General features: G+C 42.1%; 1 protein-coding gene across 2 annotated transcripts in view; it reads right to left on the bottom strand.

Annotated features, from left to right (window-relative positions):
- Positions 1-204: 204 nt before the first annotated feature.
- The window catches only part of LOC132891523 (aryl hydrocarbon receptor-like), a 62,975-nt gene continuing 39,085 nt past the window's right edge, over positions 205-24,094 (bottom strand). For both annotated transcript variants that reach the window (XM_060929194.1, XM_060929193.1), the window contains 9 exons: positions 23,739-23,839; positions 19,953-20,042; positions 14,601-14,709; positions 11,625-11,764; positions 11,310-11,512; positions 11,104-11,213; positions 8,275-8,416; positions 6,438-8,161; positions 205-681 (listed from right to left, as the gene is read on the bottom strand). In XM_060929194.1, the coding sequence (XP_060785177.1) occupies positions 674-681; positions 6,438-8,161; positions 8,275-8,416; positions 11,104-11,213; positions 11,310-11,512; positions 11,625-11,764; positions 14,601-14,709; positions 19,953-20,042; positions 23,739-23,839 (2,627 nt within the window). In that variant the 3' untranslated portion in view covers positions 205-673. The remainder of the gene's footprint in view (positions 682-6,437; positions 8,162-8,274; positions 8,417-11,103; positions 11,214-11,309; positions 11,513-11,624; positions 11,765-14,600; positions 14,710-19,952; positions 20,043-23,738; positions 23,840-24,094) is intronic.

Below are 24,094 nucleotides of genomic sequence, written 5' to 3'. Positions count from 1 at the left end.
ATAAAATCATCTGTGCGTTAAAAATATTGCTTTTACTTTATCAATGATATTTAAAAGACTGGCGGATATGAAGTGTAGATAATTCTGTATTATGTCATTAAAAAAAGCATGCAATAGAATTGCTGGAATACTCTGGACGTTTTTCCTCTGTGGACTTTACCCATAGAGTGAATATTGTAAGATACCCTGTGGAAGTGGAAAACATGCTGTGCGAAAGGAATATCCTTTAACAGAAATTGAGAAGGTGAGCTAGACAATGACAACTACTACTGCAACAACAACAACAACAACAATAACCTGTCAAATCACAAGCCATCAAACATCAGGCCACAACATTTCAAAATATAACTTGAAGATTAATTTCATAAAAATGGCTCCAATTTGGACCAAACTTATTTATGATATGCGTATTACTAAACAATGCGTAATATTAAACAATATCAATCAACTTTACTTCCATGTTGTACTTGAATAACAATGGTGCAGTTCTTTAGACAGAACTTTGAGAACACAAGTACAGTTCATTGTGGTGTCTATTTCAATGTCCACGCTCAGGAGCTCGGGAAGGTTTAGTCGAGACACTCATGTCGGCTCATGTCAACCGCCTTTGCTGTTCTGAGAAAGTCAGCTGACAAGGCAAGGACAGGAAATAGTGATGTCTTCAAAGTGATGGTCATTGGCCTGGAAGAGAAGAGTATGTGATTCAGTTAATCCTGGAAACAGTTTGTGATTAAATGATCTTAGTATAAATATGGAGGAGATTATAGGAAATCACACATGCTGATTGGTCGAGAAAATCGTATTATTTCTCGATAATCACCTCGAGCGACTCGGCAAAATGGATGCCAATCTCTTCGTTGCCATAAGTGAGGAAGAATTACAAATGATGAAAGAAAATGCTGTTCCTAAAAGCACTAAAGATGCTACAAAGTTTGAGCTAAAACTATTCAAAGGTAAGGTGAGATTGTGATTTATTTTATCGATTTCAAAACAAAGTATTTTATGTGACACGGTGTAGAAAAGTGATACAAGTCTGTGCCGCACCTTTATTACATTTGCATGCCATTTTGAAGTATGAAATAAATTATTTTTTATACAATTTTTTGAATAATCACCTGTGTATTTATACTAAAACAATTACAGTGTCTTGCAAAAGTATTCATCCCCCTTGCTGTTTGTCCCGTTTTTTAAAGGGAAACATTTAAATGTCTTGGAATGGCCTAGTCAAAGCCCAGACCTCAATCCAATTGAGAATCTGTGGCATAACTTGAAGATTGCTGTACACCAACGCAACCCATCTAACTTGAAGGAGTTGGCGCAGTTTTGCCTTGAGGAATGGGCAAAAATCCCAGTGGCTAGATGTGCTAAGCTAATAGAGATATACCCCAAGAGACTTGCAGCTATAATTGCAGCTAAAGGTGGCTCTACAAAGTATTGACTTTGGGGGGTGAATACCTATGCACACTCCATATTTTAGTTTCTTCATCTTAATTATTGTTTGTGTCACAATAAAACAACAATTTTCACCTTGAAAGTGGTAGGCATGTTGTGTAAATCAAATGGTGCTAATCCCCCAAAAATCCATTTTAATTCCAGCTTGTAATGTGACAAAACAGGACAAACACCAAGGGGGATGAATACTTTTGTAAGACACTGTATCTGCCTCAGGCTCAGTGAATATCGGTGAATAATAACTTCGACTTCATCTCCATTATTATTCACCGATATTCACTTCAGTGAATAATATTAATAATATATTTATATTATTATCGCAAATATAATAATAATTTGCGATAATATTTGTTAAATAGAAGCACATGAAATGTCTACATTTGAGAACGAAAGCTTTGTACACAAAACGAAGAAGTCGAAAGTAATCAATAGTGTCCTTTTTTAAAAAAAAGAATCATGAGGAAACCTTTACTTCACCAATAACATAACATAATTTATTTTTTTCGCGGTCCAAATCCTGCACTCTGATTGGCTGGCAAGCGGGTCCGTATCCTATGGTACGGACCCCAGTTATGGACCCCGGTTATGGACCCCAGTTATGGACCTCTGGCAACTCGCTTGTTCACAACAACAAACATAGTAGCATTTTTTGTCAACATTTATCTATTTTTATAAGGTTTATTTATAAGATTATCAAAAATCTTATACATTTTTACCAGCATTTCTAAGGAAAATGGCATTAATTTTACAGCATGGACAGTGATAACAACAGTCTTCACAACAAAAGCGAGTTTTACTACCCTGAGGAAGAAGAAATAAAATAAAACATTTCAGGAGAAAGCTAAAAACCTGGGTGGCATGGTGGTGTAGTGGTTAGCGCTGTCGCCTCACAGCAAGAAGGTCTGGGTTCGAGCCACGTGGCCGGCGAGGGCCTTTCTGTGTGGAGTTTGCATGTTGTCTGCGTGGGTTTCCCCCAAAGACATGCAGGTTAGGTTAACTGGTGACTCTAAATTGACCATGAATGTGAATGGTTGTCTGTGTCAGCCCTGTGATGACCTGGCGACTTGTCCAGGGTGTACCCTGCCTTTCGCCCGTAGTCAGCTGGGATAGGCTCCAGCTTGCCTGCGACCCTGTGGAACAGGATAAAGCGGCTACAGATAATGAGATGAGATGAGCTAAAAACCTGTAATTTGCTAACGCCAAGCAAAACTCGTCGGCCACGGGGCTCGAACCCAGACCTTCTTGCTGTGAGGCGACAGCGCTAACCACTACACCACCGTGCCACCTGGCTGAATCCTGAATGACTCCTCATCTCATCTCATCTCATTATCTCTAGCCGCTTTATCCTTCTACAGGGTCGCAGGCAAGCTGGAGCCTATCCCAGCTGACTACGGGCGAAAGGCGGGGTACACCCTGGACAAGTCGCCAGGTCATCACAGGGCTGACACATAGACACAGACAACCATTCACACTCACATTCACACCTACGGTCAATTTAGAGTCACCAGTTAACCTAACCTGCATGTCTTTGGACTGTGGGGGAAACCGGAGCACCCGGAGGAAACCCACGCGGACACGGGGAGAACATGCAAACTCCACACAGAAAGGCCCTCGCCGGCCCCGGGGCTCGAACCCAGGACCTTCTTGCTGTGAGGCGACAGCGCTAACCACTACACCACCGTGCCACCTGGCTGAATCCTGAATGACTCCTATTTGTACAAATAGGGGACTACATAGGCGGCAAAATGTAGTTTTTTTTCCTGCCATGGAAGTGTACTTGTATACCGAGGAGGAAGCAATCTGCATTACAGCCGTGAATGAGGATTCAAAATAGCATTAATTTTACATCATGGATAGCGATAATGACAGTGTTCACACCGAAAGTGAGTTTTACTACCCTGAGGAAGACAAAATAAAAGAAAACATTTCAGGAGAAAGCTAAAAACCTCTAACTTGCTAACGCCAAGCAAAAACATGGCTGAATCCTGAATGACTCAATTTTGTATAAATAGGGGACTACATAGGCGGCAAAATGTAGGTTTTTTTCCTGCCATGGAAGTGCACTCGTATACCGAGGAGAAAGCAACTTGCATTACAGCCGTGAATGAGGATTCAAAATGGCGGGTCGGCTCGGTTTTCCCTTTCGGGCGCTCTCGTTTTCTGTTAGAATTTGGTAAAGAAAAAAATTAATATATTATTTACCAGCTTAAGGTCGATCCATATGGTGAAATACCGTGACCTCGGCCTTGAATACTGACCTCAGCCCAGAGAGCCTCGCTCAGTACTTTCAAGACCTCGGTCACGGTATTTCACCATACGGACCTCCCAGCTGGTAAATAACATATATGTATTTTAAATTTTTTTACAACCATAATCCATGAGGAAGACAAACTTTAAACTCAGCTAGAAGTATTAATACTTTAAAGTTGCTCTGTAGTTATTCTACATTTTTGTTGCCGCCTGGGAAAACCAGACAAAACAATGTGGGAATGTTTTTATTTACTTTCCAAACTTGCAAGATGTCTGAAACCTTTCTCACTGAATGCTGACCTTACATCAAACAACTTTTCAAGTGGTTTCAATCTTGCAACCAAATTTCAATGTTGGAATAAAATCATTTGAGTTTTGCTCGATTTGCAGTGCACTTCTATCATCTCGATCGTCTGGTGTAAGGTAACCAAGATAACTGTCTAAAGTCAGTCTTTTTCTCGTCTTGATGCTCTGATAAAATCAACCGTGTTTAATATCATCTTTACTCTTCCCTCATGCAAATAGTGACCCTGCAAGATCCCCAGTCTTTACAAAATCATAGATAATCGCTTGAGAAATCGGTTGGTGTAAGGCCAGCATAACTCTGTGACTAGTTTGGTAATCATTGTTTTTACATTTGAGAAGGTGTAAAACTTTAGTCTTTTAAAAGTCTTCTAGTGTATGGTTAGCATTAGTGTGATTTCCTTCCTTCAGTGAATGTCACACTTTGACTGTTTCAACAGGCGGCACGGTGGTGTAGTGGTTAGCACTGCAAGAAGGTTCTGGGTTCGAGCCCAGCAGCCAATGGGGGCCTTTCTGTGTGGAGTTTGCATGTTCTCTGCGTGGGTTTCCTCCGGGTGCTCCGGTTTCCCCCACAGTCCAAAGACATGCAGGTTAGGCTAATTGGTGGCTCTAAATTGACTGTAGGTGTGAATGTGAGCGTGAATGGTTGTTTGTCTCTGCGTATCAGCCCTGTGATGACCTGGTGACTTGTCCAGGGTGTATCCCACCTCTCACCCATATGGCCCTTTTCCACTACCCTTTTTCAGCTCACTTCAGCCCAACACGGCTTGCGTTTCGACTACCTCAGAGCAGCACGACTCAGCCCACTTCAGCCTCACTCAGCACCCAAAACTCGCACGGTTTTGCAGTGAGCCTGAGGCGAGCCAGGAGCGCAGGTGGCCAAGTGGTTAGAGCGCTTGACTGCTAAGCGAACGGTCCCTGGTTCGAGCCTCGGCTCGACGGGGATCTGGGGCTCGCTCCCTGTCCACCCAGCAGTGAATGGGGACCTGGTGGAAATACTGGGGAAGTTAAAGGCGGCGAGGAAAGGAACTGGCCACCCTACCTCACTATGCCGATGGCCCAGGACAAGTGCGCTCTCTAACAGGCACTCCCCCAATGTACGAATTGCATATGGGACTCCCCTTTTGAGGCGAGCCAAGCCGTGCTGAGTCGGGTTAGGGGCGTGAGGAGACACTCCCCTGTGCACTGATTGGTGAGGAGGAGTGTCCTCACATGCCCACACACGCCCCGCGAGCACGCTGGGAACCACCATCTGTAAACCCGGAAGAAGAAGAATTACGACAAATTATGCGCCTCGCCTCATCTATACGCTCTTGCCAGTATCTGTTGGCGTTGTCGGTGACAACAAGCCACAGCACCAAGACCAGCAACACTAACGACTCCATGTCCTCCATGTTTATTGTTTACTATCCGGCTCGTGAGACTACCACTTAAAAGGTCACTGATGTCACTGTTTGCGCCGCCTAATGACATCACGTGACGTCCACCCACTTTCGCTAACTCCATCCAATGTGTCCACCCACTTCCAGCCAGCACGGTTCAGCGCGGTTGTAGTCGAAATGCAACGCCAACAGCCCCACTCAGCTCGACTCAGCACCGCACGGCTCAGCCCAACTCAGCCGCGTTGGTAGTGGAAAAGCACCAAAAGTCAGCTAGGATAGGCTCCAGCTTGCCTGCGACCCTGCACAGGATAAGCAGTTACGGATAATGGATGGATGGACTATTTCAGCATGCAAAGGCAACTCTAATTGTTCTAATTCCAATAAACCTATTAACCCATGGTCCATTACAAAATGATTTACACCAAGTTCAAACATAATCTTTTCATAATTCAAACATAAATTTGACAATTTTCTTCTTCTTCTTCCAGCTTGTCCTACTTATGCGTGTGGGTTCACTGCCATGCAGACCTTGACATGTCATTAATTGGAGCATAATTTTATACTGGATGCCCTTCCTGCCACAGCCCTTGGGACTGGCACCAAACAGTGGCTGGGTTCCCAGACAACCAACCATTCACACACACGTATGGGCAATTTAGAGTAGCCAGTTAACTTAACCAAATGTCTTTGACTGTGGAGGAAACTGGAGCATGCAGAGGAAACCCATGCCAACACAGGGAGAACATGCAAACTCTACACAGGAAGGCCCCCGTTGACCACTAGGCTCGAACCCAGAACCTTCTTGCTGTGAGATGACCATGCTAACCATTGCACCAGCGTGCCACCCTAAAGTTTGACAACAATTTGACTTCCTATATTAGGATGTGCTAAAAAGCAAACACTCCAAAGTAGAAAGAACCTTCAAGTACAATGTTCACTTGTTTACCTGGAGTTGATTTGCCATGATGAAGTAATGCACCTACCAATAGCCTAAGTAATATACAAGCTTCTATTTGTAACTTAAATATGACACATCTGTGTTTTTATTACCTATGTGTCCATTGCAGCCAAGGTGTCTCTGGAAGACACTGTGGCTGTTGAGAGTAGAAATGCCAGGTCCTATCTGGCACGACAGAGGACTGATGCAAGTATCCTCTTGTGGAATTGAGGACATGCCCAATACTGGCTCACTGCATGGCCACTCAAAGTAACAGGATGCTTGTGGTGGACTCTGGTTGATGGTTAATGTACTCTTGCCACATGATGAGATGGTCACTACGTGTGCTTGAGGATGCTGTTGATCCATGTTTGTACTGAGTGAAGAGTGGTTCTCGAACATGCAGCTGCTGAGCGGTGAACACTCGTTAGCTGACAGCCCATTCTCTGGCGAGCGGTACACCTTACTGACGAAGTTGATGTCTTTATCATTACAGCTCTGAGAGCTCTCTGGCAGAAGATCAGCTGGAGAGAAACCAGAGGCCTCCAAAGTCTGATAACAGCCCTCAGATGCAAGTCTGTTCTTGACCAGGCTGGCACTGGGCTGCTCTGGTGATGCATTTTGCCAAGCTTGGATCTGGCTCTGCTGGGGGAATTGTGAGTGATTTGAGGAGTTTATGATAGAGGAGACACAGTTTTTGGATGGGCACAAGGACGAATTATGGTCCCCTGTACTCATATTTTTCCAGGGATTTGTAGTTGTTTGGCTTTGCTTGTGAATATGATTTGGTGAATAATTCATTTGTTGATTTTTAGTGTGATTAGCAGGGTAGGATGTAAACTGGCAAAAGGATTCTGTACTTTCCAGCTTGGACGTTCTGCCATTCTCTGTGGGTTTTGGTGGCCCCCAACCATTGCAAGGGGCAATGCTGAACATGTTCTGGGTCACATTTAAACCCACATGCATGCCAGTCTGGGGGATCAGCTGTGAGACTTTGCTACCACATGTGAACCGGCCAGTCTGCTCTAAGTGGGAGGAGTTATTCAGGAGATTCTGGGAAGAAACATCTCCATTCCATGGTACATTGTTTCCCATGGTAGCATCTGTACCAACTATTCTGTCCACTTGTTGCCCATTCACAGCGAGATAGTTCAGTTTTCTATCAGCCTTTAAATGATTTTTGTCTGCTCCTTCGCTATTGAAGTTGTGATGTGTAAAGTCACAACCTGAATGCACCGTAGTTGCTGAATGTCCTCCAAATGGATGGATGTTCATGCCATTTTTTTGTGACACAGAACCTGCATTGTTCTCCTTGCATAAGGCATCTTCCACATAGGAGAATATGTCATTGGTGAGAATTTCATCAAGATTAAGAGGTCTCTCATTATCGTTACTGTCTTTGGTCATCCTCAAAAGGGCATTTTCCCACTCTTTCAGATCGGCTGTGTCCACTTCCATTTGTTGAAGTGCCGTGCACAGATCTCCATCGTGAACCAACTGTTCCAAGGCATCAATCATGGACACAACAGTGTCCTCGTTTGCAGTTTCACCTTGCACAGCATGACTTGGAATATTGCAGAGAGCCCAGCTATCTGTGAAGGCATCGTCTGCTGTAAACTGAGGCGTGGTGTCCTGATGATAGATTGACTTGTCTTGTTTTTGAATAGTGTCAAGGATTGAGCTCGGAACCAAGGTTGTCTGGTTAACTCCATTCATGTCTTTGGGTTTCACTATGTCAGGCATCGGACAGGTCTCGTAAAGCACTGCTTCTCCTGTGGCGAAGGTGAAGGGAAGCTGCATTCTCCTCTGGCGCAAGTGCTCCTCCCCTTCCGTGTTTCTGAGGGGAAACAAAAAATAATTGAGCACATATTTTAATTTCTAATTATTAGTCATGCCTTTTACATATGTTTTCTGTAGGCTGCTTTTGGATTTTAATTCATTCATACATACACTAGAGCGCGTTGACGAGCAATAACAAAGTCAGGACGTCCTCCTTTGTACACAAGCCTGGCATTTGACTGCACCCAAACCCATCCTTTATTCTTGGTTAAAAGTCGGAAAACTATCATTCCAGTCTCCCCAGTCTTTATCACTAGAATGAGATAAAGAGATTTGCTTTTTATTAACAGCTAAACAAATTACTCTGGCACATTAACTTTGCTTCATCTTAAATATTTTCTTAGTATGAAACAATATGAATAATAACTGATTCACAGACAAGGTGGAGACATCAGCACACAATGTAATAGAATAAAATTTCTCTATCTAGATGTTCATATACAGTACTGTGCAAAGGTCTTAGGCACCCTTTTTTTTCATACAAACTTAAGAAGAAGAAACCTTTATTCGTCACATGCACACTTCAAGCACAGTGAAATTCATCCTCTGCATTTAACTCATCTGAAGCAGTGAACACACACACTCAGAGCAGTGGGCAGCCACACCAGAGCGCCCGGGGAGCAGTCAGGGGTCAGGTACCTTGCTCAGGGGCACCTCAGCCCAAGGCCGCCCCACATCAACCTAACTGCATGTCTTTGGATTGTGGGGGAAACCGGAGCACACCCACGCAGACACGGGGAGAACATGCAAACTCCACACAGAAAGGCTCTCGCCGGCCGCTGGGTTCAAACCCAGAACCTTCTTGCTGTGAGGCGAACATGCTAACCACTACACCACCGTGCCACCCCAACTTTATTGAAACATGTTGCTGACATCAAATTCAAAATGAGCATAACTTTGTTATAGATTTCTATTTTATGACTTCAACATTATTGAGTCAGTACAAAAATGTTTTAGAGTTCCAAATGTTCGTTTTTCAGCACAAAATTAAACGTTACAGAGAAACAATGTTTGTATCTGAGCAGCATATTACAACCCCAATTCTAAAAACATCGGGATGCTATGTAAAATGTAAATAAAAACAGAATGTGATAATTTGCAAATCATGGAACCCTTATATTTCATTGAAAATAGTACAAAGACAACATATCAAATGTTGAAACTGAGAAATTGTATTGTTTTTTGAAAAATATATGCTCATTTTGAATTTGATGTCAGCAACATGTTTCAAAAAAGTTGGGATGGGGGATGTTTACCACTGTGTTGCATCACCTCTACTTTTAATAACACTCTGTAAACGTTTGGGAACTGAGGAGACCAATTGCTGTAGTTTTGAAAGAGAAATGTTGTCCCATTCTTGCCTAATATACCATTTCAGTTGCCCAATAGTTCGTGGTCTCCTTTGTTGTATCTTGTGCTTCATCATGCGCCAAATGTTTTAAATGGGAGACGGGTCTGGACTGCAGGCAGGCCAGTTTAGCACCCGAACTCTTTTACCACAGAGCCATGCAGTTTTAATCTGTGCAGAAAGCGGTTTGGCATTGTCTCGCTGAAAGAAGGAAGGCCTTCCGTGAAAAAGATTTTGTCTGGATGGCAGCATATTGCTCTGAAACGTGTACATATCATTCAGCATTAATGATGCCTTCCCAGATGTACAAGCTACCCATGTCATGTGTACTAATGCACCCTCATACCATCACAGATGCTGGCTTTTGAACTGTGTGCTGATAACAAGCCAGATGGTCCCTCTCCTCTTTGGCCTGGAGTACATGTCGTCCATGATTTCTAAAAATAATTCCTACTTTTGATTAGTCAGACCTCAGGACAATTTTCCACTTCGCCTCAGTCCATTGTAAAAGAGCTCAGGCCCAGAGAAGGTGGCGGTGTTTCTGGATATTGTTTATATCTGGTTTTAACTTGCATTTGTGGATGCAGCAATGAACTGTTTTCACAGACGATGGTTTTCTGAAGTGTTCCTGAGACCATACAGTGATTTCCACTACAGACACGTGTCTGCTTTTAATGCAGTGTCTCCTGAGGGCCTGAAGATCATAGGCATCCAATGCCAGTTTTCAGCCTTGTCTCTTGCATACAGAGATTTCTCCAGATAATTGAATCTTTTAATGATATTATGTACCATAGATGATGTGATCCCCAAATTCTTTGCAATTTTATATTGAGGAACGTTATTCTTAAATTGTTGCACTGTTTGCCCACTCAGTCTTTCACAAAGCGGTGAACCCCTCCCCATCTTTACTTCTAAGAGACTCCACCTCTCTGGGATGCTCTTTTTATACCCAGTCATCTTACTGACCTGTTGCCAGTTAACCAAATTATTTTTTTTCCGCATTACACAACTTTTTCAGTCTTTTGTTGCCCCTGTTCCAACTTTTCCGAAACATGTTACTGACATCAAAATGAGCATATATTTTTCAAAAAACAATAAAATTTCAGTTTCAACCTTTGATATGTTGTCTTTGTACTATTTTCAATGAAATACTGGGTTTCCATGATTTGCAAATCTTCACATTATGTTTTTATTTATGTTTTACACAGTGTCCCAACTTTTTTTGGAATTGGGGTTGTACATAAGAGAGCACTTTTCAGATTAAAAAAGAAAACATAATGAAGGCTGCTGGGTTTTGGTGCAAAATTAAGAAGGAAGTGTGACAGTCAAAGTGTCCAGAAGAACTGTGGCTGGTTCTGCAAGATGTAAAACCTACAGCTCATTTCCGCATAAAACTGCACTCATTGTACCTGAGACGACTATTTTTTTTTATAGCAAAGGTTGTCTCACACCGAATATTGACTTTGTTAAATTTATTATGGCTTACTGCTGTTTATAGTTTTATTTTTTCCATTATTTTTAAGCCATTTTTGGTCTACAGGATTTATTTACATGTGCCTAAGACTCTTGCACAGCACTGTATATATACATACTTCTGACATGACTGTCGGCGCAGTACATCATATCCGCTGCATGAATGAACTGATATCCAGACCCCCTCATGCACAGCTCCATTTCCGTGTAACCCAACACAACTTTGCCCCTGAAAAAAAAAAAAATCAAACAGTATGACTCAGCAGGAATGACTTGTGTGACAAACATAAAGAAGAATATGGCTTTGGAAAAACCCTAGATTTACCTGGCATCAATACCCATAGGCGTAAAGTCCAGCTTATGCTTGGTCTGAAATATTAGTGTTTTAGTGCGGATCTCCATGATAGCTGACGGCTGAACAGGAGTGGCAATGGCAAAAAGAGCAAGCTGAGGCTGGATGAGAGAACCATCCTCAGCCTTCCTATTCTGCCCAAGCAGGAACTTCAACCTTCCTTGAAAGCTCAGTTTCTTAAAAACAAACAAACAAAAAACGAACAATGAATGCAGCCTGTACTCAGTGAACACCTACAGTATATTTGTTGATTATGAATCGGAAAGATTCTATATAGCTATCTGGTACCAGAAACCCAGATGAGTTGTCCAGGAGGCATCGGAAGCGACATACAAAGCTCCTCTCTAGGAAAGATGAGTTTTCAGGTGGGATGTGCTGTGGGTTGTAGGTTACAATATTCCTTGTGATATCACTACTGTTCTGGGTACCTGGTGGGTGAAATACAATAAACAGTGATAAACTGATACACAGTGAACATCCTGTTGATACACCAAGTAAATTTCACTTTGGTTTCAACACCACCATTCTCCTAAAGTGCTTGTTGTTTTCCCCCACAAAGTTTCTGGTGCCGGAGTGAAAAATATATATCAGCAACCCAGTCATCATCCAAAACAAAAGCACAACACAGACAGACATGGCCCATTAACATCCAGTCAGAGGAGAGCACAAGCCTTGGTACAGCGAGCCAGAGGCGGAAGCTTTATGTTTTTTTTATTAGGTGCACAAAACAGGCTCAATCTTGGTCTACTATTCTTGCTAGTCTTAGAATGTACAGTATAAAGGTTCTATCATGATTAAAAACAGTCTCCAACCCCGATTCCAAAAAAGTTGGGACAAAGTACAAATTGTAAATAAAAACAGAATGCAATAATTTAAAAACTGATATTGTATTCACAATAGAACATAGACAACATATCAAATGTCAAAAGTGAGACATTTTGAAATTTCATGCCAAATATTGGCTCATTTGAAATTTCATGACAGCAACACATCTCAAAAAAGTTGGGACGGGGCAATAAGAGGCTGGAAAAGTTAAAGGTACAAAAAAGGAACAGCTGGAGGACCAAATTGCAACTCATTAGGTCAATTGGCAATAGGTCATTAACATGACTGGGTATAAAAAGAGCATCTTGGAGTGGCAGCGGCTCTCAGAAGTAAAGATGGGAAGAGGATCACCAATCCCCCTAATTCTGCGCCGACAAATAGTGGAGCAATATCAGAAAGGAGTTCGACAGTGTAAAATTGCAAAGAGTTTGAACATATCATCTACAGTGCATAATATCATCAAAAGATTCAGAGAATCTGGAAGAATCTCTGCGCGTAAGGGTCAAGGCCGGAAAACCATACTGGGTGCCCGTGATCTTCGGGCCCTTAGACGGCACTGCATCACATACAGGCATGCTTCTGTATTGGAAATCACAAAATGGGCTCAGGAATATTTCCAGAGAACATTATCTGTGAACACAATTCACCGTGCCATCCGCCGTTGCCAGCTAAAACTCTATAGTTCAAAGAAGAAGCCGTATCTAAACACGATCCAGAAGCGCAGACATCTTCTCTGGGCCAAGGCTCATTTAAAATGGACTGTGGCAAAGTGGAAAACTGTTCTGTGGTCAGACGAATCAAAATTTGAAGTTCTTTATGGAAACCAGGGACGCCGTGTCATTCGGACTAAAGAGGAGAAGGATGACCCAAGTTGTCATCAGCGCTCAGTTCAGAAGCCTGCATCTCTGATGGTATGGGGTTGCATTAGTGCGTGTGGCATGGGCAGCTTACACATCTGGAAAGACACCATCAATGCTGAAAGGTATATCCAGGTTCTAGAGCAACATATGCTCCCATCCAGACGACGTCTCTTTCAGGGAAGATCTTGCATTTCCCAACATGACAATGCCAAACCACATACTGCATCAATTACAGCATCATGGCTGCGTAGAAGAAGGGTCCGGGTACTGAACTGGCCAGCCTGCAGTCCAGATCTTTCACCCATAGAAAACATTTGGTGCATGATAAAACGGAAGATACGACAAGAAAGGCCTAAGACAGTTGAGCAACTAGAATCCTACATTAGACAAGAATGGGTTAACATTCCTATCCCTAAACTTGAGCAACTTGCCTCCTCAGTCCCCAGACGTTTACAGACTGTTGTAAAGAGAAAAGGGGATGTCTCACAGTGGTAAGCATGGCCTTGTCCCAACTTTTTTGAGATGTGTTGTTGTCATGAAATTTAAAAATCACCTAATTTTTCTCTTTAAATGATACATTTTCTCAGTTTAAACATTTGATATGTCATCTATGTTCTATTCTGAATAAAATATGGAATTTAGAAACTTCCGCATCATTGCATTCCGTTTTTATTTACAATTTGTACTTTGTCCCAACTTTTTTGGCATCGGGGTTGTAATATTCAAATTCCATTAGCATGAAACATTACAGATATTAGTTGGCTAGGTGTGTGTGTGTGTGTTGCATAGAAACATGTACTGTATGTTCAAATGTATTTTAATATCATTTATAGCCTCAGTTTATCGCAAAAATTTTTACATTACAGACGCTCTTATGCAGAGTGATGTACAACGAGCACACACACATAAACAGCACCGGGGGAGCAGTTGGGGGTTAGGTGCCTTGCTCAAGAGCATTTCAGCTATGGGTTTTTTCTACCAGTTCAGGGAATCGAACCAGCAACTCTTTGAGCCGAAGACTGCTCCTTTAACCTTTAGACCATGGCTGCCCCCAGGAAGTTATGATTTCATAACGTTTTTTAAAATAAAAATGCTAACGTAAAATATCTTGTTTAGAAACAACACACATTTGAAAGTGAAATATCTTGCATTGTCGATCTTAGACAACACGTTTAAAGAAATAATAAAACTTATTAAATAGCATACATGCATATATCATAACATGGTCTCTGTTGAGCTTGGTTAATGAAAAAGAGACTGATAGAACCTTATAAAACTTCAGTTTTTGAAATAATAATCTTCTCTTTTTGGCCAAATTTTAAAACCACACTTTATCTGAAAACGCTGATACTGTCAATTTGAGGAAAACCTAAAGTTACGGTGTAAATGTACATTACACTACTTCAGAGTTTTGCTATCTGGAATGTCTCGAAGTGTCTCTCCACCCAGATAAACCCTAATAATACAATGGTCACAATGTATTAAATGCTCTAGAATACAACAGTATTTAGTGTACGCTGTCAAACAGGAAAAAAAAATCATTCTGATATAAAACCAAAGTAATTAACGACTGACTAACCATCAGCTTCCATCAGCTTTGGGTTGAGGGCAAAATGCAGCTGCCTTCGGAACATGGCTCTGTCATCTATGTGGATGAACTCGAACACACTCTGGTGGACCATATCGGACTGCAAAATAAGTTTTTTAAAGAAACAAATAAGTTTGAAGCTGTTATCAAAGCTGATCAGGAATTCTGACATGGAGACAAAACAGTTCTGTGGTGTGTGTGTGATATTATTTGCAACATGGATAGTTTTTTGCAAAAAAAAACCACATTATTGATCTCGAAAAGAATAGACATTACAAACCCATACAAAGCAGAGCTTTTTCTGATCAAAATCCACCTGAATTACAGGAAATTCGGTTCCTGAATAACAGGAAATCAAACAGATTCCAGCCATCTTCAGTGAAACACTGTCAACAATAAACCCGCCCTTTCATGCTTGTTTTTTGTCCCATCATTTATAAAAAAAAAACCCAAAACATACAATCATAAAGCTCTAAGTATCACAGATACCCGATACCGATCCAATACCGACATCCTGTTATAACTGAGCAAGCTTGTGCATATAAAATGTAATGACACTTAAGGGTTTTTGTTTGTTTTTCCTGCATAAAGTACACAGCAGTGGGGGGCAGTGGTTGCTCAACACGTTAAAGGCGACTTATTATGAACAAGAGTGCTCTGAGAGCACAATATCCCCCCACTGGCAACTCTGCCATAACTTTGGTAAAATGTGACTGAATTGAACAAAATTGCAATGTGCGTATTAACGACATATAACAAAGAATCATGTCGAGTTTGGTGAAATTCCTCCAAAAATTGTGAGAGGAGTTGATTTCAGAAGGTGAGTACCCTTCCCGGGACGGACGGACATCGCCACGACATAATCCCCCTTCAGGCCTTTCAGCCAGCGGGGGATAAAAATTGTGGGGGAAGTTGATTTCAGAAAGCAAGCACACCTTGATGAAATTGCCAAAGTACAAGTTTGTTAATAGTCGAGGGCAAAACTCTGGTAAAATTTCCTCAAATTAAACGAAATTTCAATATGCGTATAACTGTCATATAACAAAGCCTTTTGCCAAGTTTGGTGAAATTCCTCCACAAATTGTAAGAGGAGTTGATTTCAAAAGAACGTACACCCTCATGAAACTGTCAAAGTACAAGTTATTTAATCAAGGGTCAAAACTCTGGGAAAATTTTCACAAACGAAATTAAATCGCAATATTTGTATTACCGTCATATAACAAGGCCTTTTGCCAAGCTTCGAGAAATTCCTCCAAAAATTGTGAGAGGAGTTGATGTCAGGAGGAAAACACACCTTCATGAAATTGTGAAAGTACAAGGTTGTTAATCGAAGGCCACAACTCTGGTAAAATGCGAGCAAATTGAACAAAATAATATACTGTATGTACTACTGTATGTAAATTTAACAAAATTACAATATACATATTACTGACATATAACAAAGGATCTTGCCAAGTTTCATGAAATTCCTCCAAAAATTGTGAGAGGAGTTGATTTCAGAAGGTTAGCACCAGTGGCGGCTGGTAGTCTTTCAAACAGGGGAGGCTGGTCGGTTACGATATTTCCAGATTTTAAAAGAAAAAAGAAAAAACACATCAATTTTGCCCATACTCTTGCCTCTGATCTGGCTGATTGTTGGCAGGGTCACAAACTGTGAAATAACAGGTTCTTTTGGCCCATTAGCCTACTGTCCAATATACATGATGGTGGTGTTGGGGGGGTATATTTTAACATTTTATATTTTAAAATTGTGGCATATTGTTTAAAAATTGATCATTATTGAAAGCAGCTCTTTGTCAGGAACCTCAGCAGTAACAGCAGAGTGTTCTGGAATAGGCACAAGCACTGACCTTGGGGAGCCAAACATAGAGCTGGGTGCCACACATTTCATTCAGTGACACTTTCCCTATATTTTACTTATTTTGACTGAGAAATGTTTTATTGACAATTTTGATAACCCTTCACTTTTAATCCAGGTCTGTAGTGTGAAATGTTCTCGGCTGTGTTTTTGTTTAAAAATGTTTTCCAAATTGTAGCTGTGTTTAATTCATATCCAGAGAAATATATATTCCAATATAATATACTCAGCATAAACATTTTAAATAGATTCTATATTTTTGGTCCATCCATGACATATTACTAAAGTAGCCTATTTACTGTTGTTCATGTGGGTCACTTGCTATTAGCCAATTCACTTTCTCGTACCAGGAGAGCTGAAAGGAACGAGTATTATTCCCTACCTTTTTCACCAAGTCAATTTGAGGCGTTGGTCTACCCTGCTCTTTAATTTTAATTTTTTCCTCGAAAGGAAGACTGGCAAATGGCTTCGCCAAAATTAAATCAGCAATGCTTGGCATCCGTGCGCAGCTTTCTTGCTAGCTGACTAGCCCCCTCAAGTTCAAGTTCAGTCACTCAAATAAACGAAATTTCTGGAACTAAGATAGCAAACTTGACAACACTATATTTACACTTTATTTACAATGAAAATATATGCAAACTAAAAAAGCTGGTAGAAACCGTATGTAATAAATGAAATCGAAATGTAAGCTGATCTCTTACCACAGCACTTGCGATTCCGCATGGGACTGAACTGAAATTCACCGTTGCCTGTCTATAGTTGAAACGAGCTGTCAATCAAAGAAAATATCCGGCCGCTTTCACCAATCACCAGTCTCCTCGCGGAAACTGCCATGTCCCTCCCACTGTGATGCTGGGAGTCCGTGGGCGGGCATTTTCGCAATATTTGTCCAATAACCGTCTTGCATTTTGAGATTGACAAGCACTTAGCTCCCAAATGCCATTGAAGTCCACTGAGGCTGAGCTGCATCGCACTGTCACGAGGGGGAAAAACTCACGTGCACATTAGGCGAACTGGGGAAAGTTATAACGGAATGATTTCGCACTGTAGTTGGGTTGAGCACATATATTTCTATGATTCTGGATCTGAAATAGCAATGTTATAAGGTCGGCTATAACATAAGCCTAGCGCAATTCATCCTACACGATGTTCGTCATTTTTAGAGGAGGCTGAGCCTCCCTCGTTGTCTTAGAGCAATCGCCCGTGGTTAGCACCCTTCCCGTGACAGACGGATTGACGGACATTGCCACAACATAATCCCCTTTCAGGCCTTTCAGCCAGAGGGGGATAAAAATGTGTGCTTCAACAAGCCGTTCAGATTTGGCTTCTCTTTCTATGTCACAAGATTCTGCCGTCCCTTCATCCCTCAGTATCTCCACCCATGGCTTGACAACTGCCTTTGTGAGTAAATATTCATGAGGAAAGTGCTACCTGATTAGCTTGCAGAAGGGGGGTGGGGTGGGGAGTGAGCAGTGGCTCATTATCATTGAAAGGAACAGGCACACAAATGAGCCGTTTTGAACAGGGCCGTTTAGACAGGGTGAGAAGGAGCTGTGGTGTTTTATCCTTGTAGTATTTTGACCAAAGCATGTCACAGACATTTCATTAAGGCTACATCCACACGACAACGGCAACGAGATTTTTTTTTTAGAGGGTAAAAAAAATATCGCGTCCACATGGGCAACGGATCAGTAAAATATCAGGTACATATGGCAACGCAACGCTTGCTGAAAACGATGCAATACACATGCCACACCTCTACATGCGCTGTAAGGCTACGTTTACATTACGTCGAATCAGCGGATCATCAGATTAACGTTCTTAAAACGATTCGCGTTTACACTAAAACCGTTAGCCGTGCACACAGCAACGCCAATACGCGGATACGCTCGGCTCCGCAGGCATCCTGCACTCCAAATCACTCCGCCCTGAACAGCGAGTGCCCTCTGGAGGGTGCGCACTCCGGCCCTGCGCAGCTCACACAGCACGCGAGTGAAGTGCACAAGCCACGATTCGGGACTGAGCCGCTGTGTGTGAGATCCCAGCGCATATCACTTACCACTTGCAAGTGGAAGGATGGCAAGCCTAAAGACAATCATAACTACACAATGGAGAGTATTTGCATCAGTATTTGCAGTATTTTCATACTTTTATACTCTTTAATAAAAGGTGATACAAGGCGGAAGTCTGCGCCGTTTTTCAGCAGTCGCGTCACATGACCAACGCCAGCGAATCAGGAAGGTGGATGTCACAGTGACGTTGTCCAGTGAGACGCCAGCTAGAGCTCAGCACAGCGTATCCGCATATTTTGAATGTTTACACAGCACCGGAGCTGACACGATCTGGATTGAATACGTGGACGCTGGCGGATTCCCGTTTCCAGGTGTTTCCAGGCGGTTTAATGTAAACGGACAGTGCATCCGCGAAGAAAACGAGACAGATACGGTCTAGTGTAAACGTAGCCTAAGACGGTCCCATCGGAGACACCAGAACAATAGAAGAAGTAGGACGCATGCGCTTAAACCCCTTCTTCTACCCGGCGTGAAGCACTCACAGGAACAAACACACAAGAAGAAGAAGAAGATGGCTGCGACTACGCGAGGAAATCGTGCCTTCTGTGTGTACAAATTAGTTTTATTAGTGTGCATAGTTTTATATAACTTAATTTTCTTATTGTGTGTGAACATTTTGAAAAGCATTTTTATATAATTTATATAACTTTTTATATTGTGTGTGAACATTTTGAAAAGCAGTCTTATCCAATAAAAAAAAGAAATTCAAGAAATGGTTCACTTACTTGTTTATTTAAAATAATTATTTAAAATTATTTAAAAGCCATTGTTGCTGTTGTTGTTACGAATGATGCGCACGAGAGTGCTGCTTGTTCTAGTCATGTGGTTGTGACATCATCGTAAACAAATCCGTTCTACTCATCCAGACGACTTCGCAACGGCGCCGTTGCCAGATTTTTCCACTCTGGAACCCGTTCTCAAAAAATATCGTTTTGGGGCACCCAAAACGCCGGTGCCATGTGGACGCCAGGCCGAAATGATAAAAAATTTTATCAGATTCACCTGAATCCGTTGCCGTGTGGACCGGGCCTAAGACCTCAGGGATCTGTGTCCAGTTGTGGAGAAGGGGTATTATATGTGACCTTTAATGCTCTGGGTCAGGGGTTCAAGCCCCTGCATCGCTGAGCTGCCACTGCTGAACCCTTGGGCAAAGTCCTGATAACTCTATCAGCTCAACCTAATCACATCAACCCCATGAAGAGCTGAGGAAGAGGAAAGTATACAGCAGTGGATCTGGTATGAATTGAATTCAGGAGTGACCCAAGAGCACATTTCTTATCGGTATCATATCTTTTTAATGAACCCATAACACCGTTCAACTTTCCCAAAGTATAAGAACTGAGCCACCATTCAGTAATGTACAGTAAGTGTTGCACGATATTTTAGACTAACGAATTATCGAGTGCCTCTTACCTGATGGAAGCCAAGGTAGTCCTGAATGGTTGGTGACGCATAGAAGACATAACCCTCTGCAGTGACCACCAGTACAAAGCCATTGAGAGCCTATCAAAAATAAATGCACGAACAGTACATTAAGTTTATGTGACTCATGAGTGTATTATTTACATTTCATATAAATAATAAATGTCATAATAAATGTGATGGTACTGGTAACTGGTATGCACCTCTCAGAGATGTGTGGCTCACTATGTAGGTGTTGTAGTAAATGATTTAGATTTAACAATTATTTGCTGAAGGTGAAGTGAGTATCGGTGAATAATAACGGAGACGAAGTCGCGGTTATTATTTACCGATATTCACTGAGCCTGAGGAGGATAATTGGATTAGTATAAATACACAGGTGGTTATTTAAAAAAAATCATCTTAGAAAATAATTTATTCAAATTTCAAAAGTGGCATGCAAATGTAAAAAAGGCATGGCACAGGCTTGTCATTTACAGTGACTTGCAAAAGTATTCATCCCCCTTGATGCTTGTCCCGTTTTGTTGCATTACAAGCTGGAATTAAAATGGCTTTTGGGGGGATTAGCACCATTTGATTTACACAACATGCCTACAACTTTAAAGGTGATTATTTTTTTCTTTTTCTTTTTTTAAGATGAAAAAACAGAAATCTGGAGTGTGCATAGGTATTCACCCCCTTTAGGATGAAACCCCTAAATAAGAGCTGGTCCAACCAATTCACTTCATAAGTCACATAATTGGTTGATTAAGATCCACCTGTGTGCAATCAAAGTGTCACATGATCTGTCACATGATGTCTGTATAAATCAACCTGTTCTGGAAGGACCCTGACTCTGCAACACTACTAAGCAAGCAACATGAAAACCAAGGAGCCTCCAAACAGGTCAGAGACAAGGTTGTGGAGAAGTATAGATCAGGGTTGGGTTATAAAAAAAACTATCCTGAACTTTGAATATCCCACGGAACACCATCCATTATCTATTATGGCAAAATGGAAAGAATATGGCACCACTACAAACCTGACAAGAGAAGACCGCCCACCAAAACTCACAGACCGGGCAAGGAGGGCATTAATCAGAGATGCAACAAATGGGGCTTTTCCACTACCAACGCGGCTGAGTTGGGCTGAGCCGTGCGGTGCTGAGTTGGGCTGAGTCGAGCTGAGCGGGGCTGTTGGGGTTGCATTTCGACTACAACCGCGCTGAACCATGCTGGCTGGAAGTGGGTGGACACATTGGGTGGAGTTAGCGAAAGTGGGTGGACGTCACGTGATGTCGTTAGGTGGCGCAAACAGTGACATCAGTGACCTTTTAAGCGGTAGTCTCACGACCCGGATAGTAAACAATAAACATGGAGGACATGGAGTCGTTAGTGTTGCTGGTCTTGGTGCTAGTTTTCTGATCTTCTTCTTCTTCTTTGTCATAATTCTTCTTCCGGGTTTATGGTGTTTACAGATGGTGGTTAAAGATCCCAGCGTGCTCGCAGGGCGTGTGTGGGCATGTGAGGACACTCCTCCTCACCAATCAGTGCACAGGGGAGTGTCTCCTCACGCCCGTAGCCCCACTCGGCTCAATTGGGCTCACTTCAGCCTCACTCCAAAACCGTGCGAGTTTTGGGTGCTGAGTGAGGCTGAAGTGAGCTCAGTCGTGCTGCTCTGAGGTAGTCGAAACGCGAGCCGTGTTGGGCTGAAGTCAGCTGAAGTGAGCTGAAGTGAGCTGAAAAAGGGTAGTGGAAAAGGCCCAAAAGACACCAAAGAGATCACTGAAGAAGCTGCAAAGATCCACAGTGGAAATGGGAGTATCTGTCCATAGGACCACTTTAAGCCGTACACTCCACAGAGCGGGGCTTTATGGAGGAGTGGCCAGAAAAAAGTCATTGCTTAAAAAAAAAAAAAGAAAACATGTTTGGAGTTTGCGACAGACTCCCCAAACACACAGAAGAAGATTCTCTGGTCAGAGGAGATTAAAATTGAACTTTTTGGTCATCATGGGAAACGTCTGCCATGTGTGGCACAAACCCAACACCCTGAGAACACCATTCCTACAGTGAAGCATGGTGGTGGCAGCATCTTGCTGCGGGAATATTTTTCATCTGCAGGGACAGGAAAGCTGGTCAGGACTGAAGGAAAAATGGATGGCACTAAATACAGGGCAATTCTGGAGGAAAACCTGTTTGAGTCAGCCAGAGATTTGAGACTGGGATGAAGGTTCGCATTCCAGAAGGACAATGACCCTAAACATACTGCTAAAGCTAAACTGGAGTGGTTTAAAGGGAAATGTTTAAATGTCTTGGAATGGCCTAATCAAAGCCCAGACCTCAATCCAATTAAGAATCTGTGGCATAACTTGAAGATTGCTGTACACCAATGCAACCCATCTAACTTGAAGGAGTTGGAGCAGTTTTGCCTTGAGGAATGGACAAAAATCCCAGTGGCTAGATGTGCTAAGCTAATAGAGACATACCCCAAGAGACTTGCAGCTGAAACTGCAGCAAAAGGTGGCTCTGCAAAGTATTGACTCTGGGGGTGAATACCTATGCACATTCCAGATTTCTGTTTTTTCATCTTAATTATTGTTTGTGTCACAATTAAAAGAAAATACACCTTGAAAGTGGTAGGCATGTTGTGTAAATCAAATGGTGCTAATCCCCCAAAATTCCAGTTTGTAATGCGACGAAACAGGACAAACACCAAGGGGGATGAATACTTTTGCAAGACACTGTATCTACACCCACTCACATAAAATACTCTGTTTTGAAATAGATAAAATAAATCACAATCCCCCCTTACCTTTGAATAGTTTTAGATCAAACTTCGTAGCATCCTTAGTGCTTTTAGGAACAGCATTTTCTTCCATAATTTGTAATTCTTCCTCACTTACAGTGACAAAGTGCTTGGCCGCCATTTTGCCGAGTCACTCGAGGTGATTATCGAGAAATAGTCTGAATTTCTTAATCAGCATGGACGATTTTCTCTAATCACCTCAATATAAAACACATCATTTAATGGTCTATTAAAGCCATCAGACATTATAATATTATTATAATTCGCAGCCTCATGTTTGCGAATCAATCACTTGTAGCACAAATGTGACAGTTTTCACTCAGGAAAATTTAGACACCACTTGAGTACAGTAGATGGTGCGAGTGAAGCCAAGTGAAGGAGAAACTAACATGCTGCTTTGTTTGCTGTTGCTTAGCACGAGTGTTCTTTCACAAACAAAGCCTGAACAAACTGTCTTGTCATAACTTCCTCACTTTTTTTTTAATGACCTGGAGTCACCTTTATCCACTTTAAAAGCTCTGTATAGCTACTGGATTATCCATCCATTATCTGTAGCCACTTATCCTGTCCTACAGGGTTGCTGGAGCCTATCCCAGCTGACTGTGGGCGAGAGGCGGGGTACACCCTGGACAAGCCGCCAGGTCATCGCAGGACTGGCACATAGACACAGACAATCATTCACACTCACGGTCAATTTAGAACCACCAATTAACCTAACCTGCATGTCTTTGGACTGTGGGGAAACCCACGCGGACATGGCGAGAACATGCAAGCTCCACACAGAAAGGCCCTCGCCGGCCACTGGGCTTGAACCCAGGACCTTCTTGCTGTGAGACGACACTGCTAACCACTACACCACTGTGCCACCCATACTGGGTTATGCAACATAAAATATGGCCCAGCTGCTGTATGTGAGTAATAAAGGTGGGGTTACATAATCATTTAGTCATTAATTAGTCAAAATTCACTCTTAGATAATATCCGGTCCATCACCTGAAGGAGAAGGTCTCCCTCTGAGAAGCCCATGGCATCCATATTGCTGGTATCTAAACCCTTCCCTGCGTGAAACTCCAAACTGTTTTTCTTCATGGTGGCTGTAATGGAAGAAGAAAGACAAGATCAGCCTGCATCACTATGCAAAGTTTGCTCATTCCATCCTATTACATGACAATTCTTCACAGCAACATGACTTGCTATGCAAAGTACTGAACTGAAAGCTGTAAGTGTCAATTTCACCAAGTGCACGAAACAAATTTCATGTTGTATTTAGCTAATTTATGCGAACTCATGTCTAACCAGATAGGCTACTCTACAGTGGCCTGTAAGTGCAAAAAAAAAAAATTAGAAAC

Source organism: Neoarius graeffei, chromosome 9, assembly GCF_027579695.1.
Source record: "Neoarius graeffei isolate fNeoGra1 chromosome 9, fNeoGra1.pri, whole genome shotgun sequence".
In the NCBI taxonomy this organism is placed as follows: Eukaryota; Metazoa; Chordata; class Actinopteri; order Siluriformes; family Ariidae; genus Neoarius; species Neoarius graeffei.
This window is presented reverse-complemented; position numbering and strand designations above follow the sequence as displayed.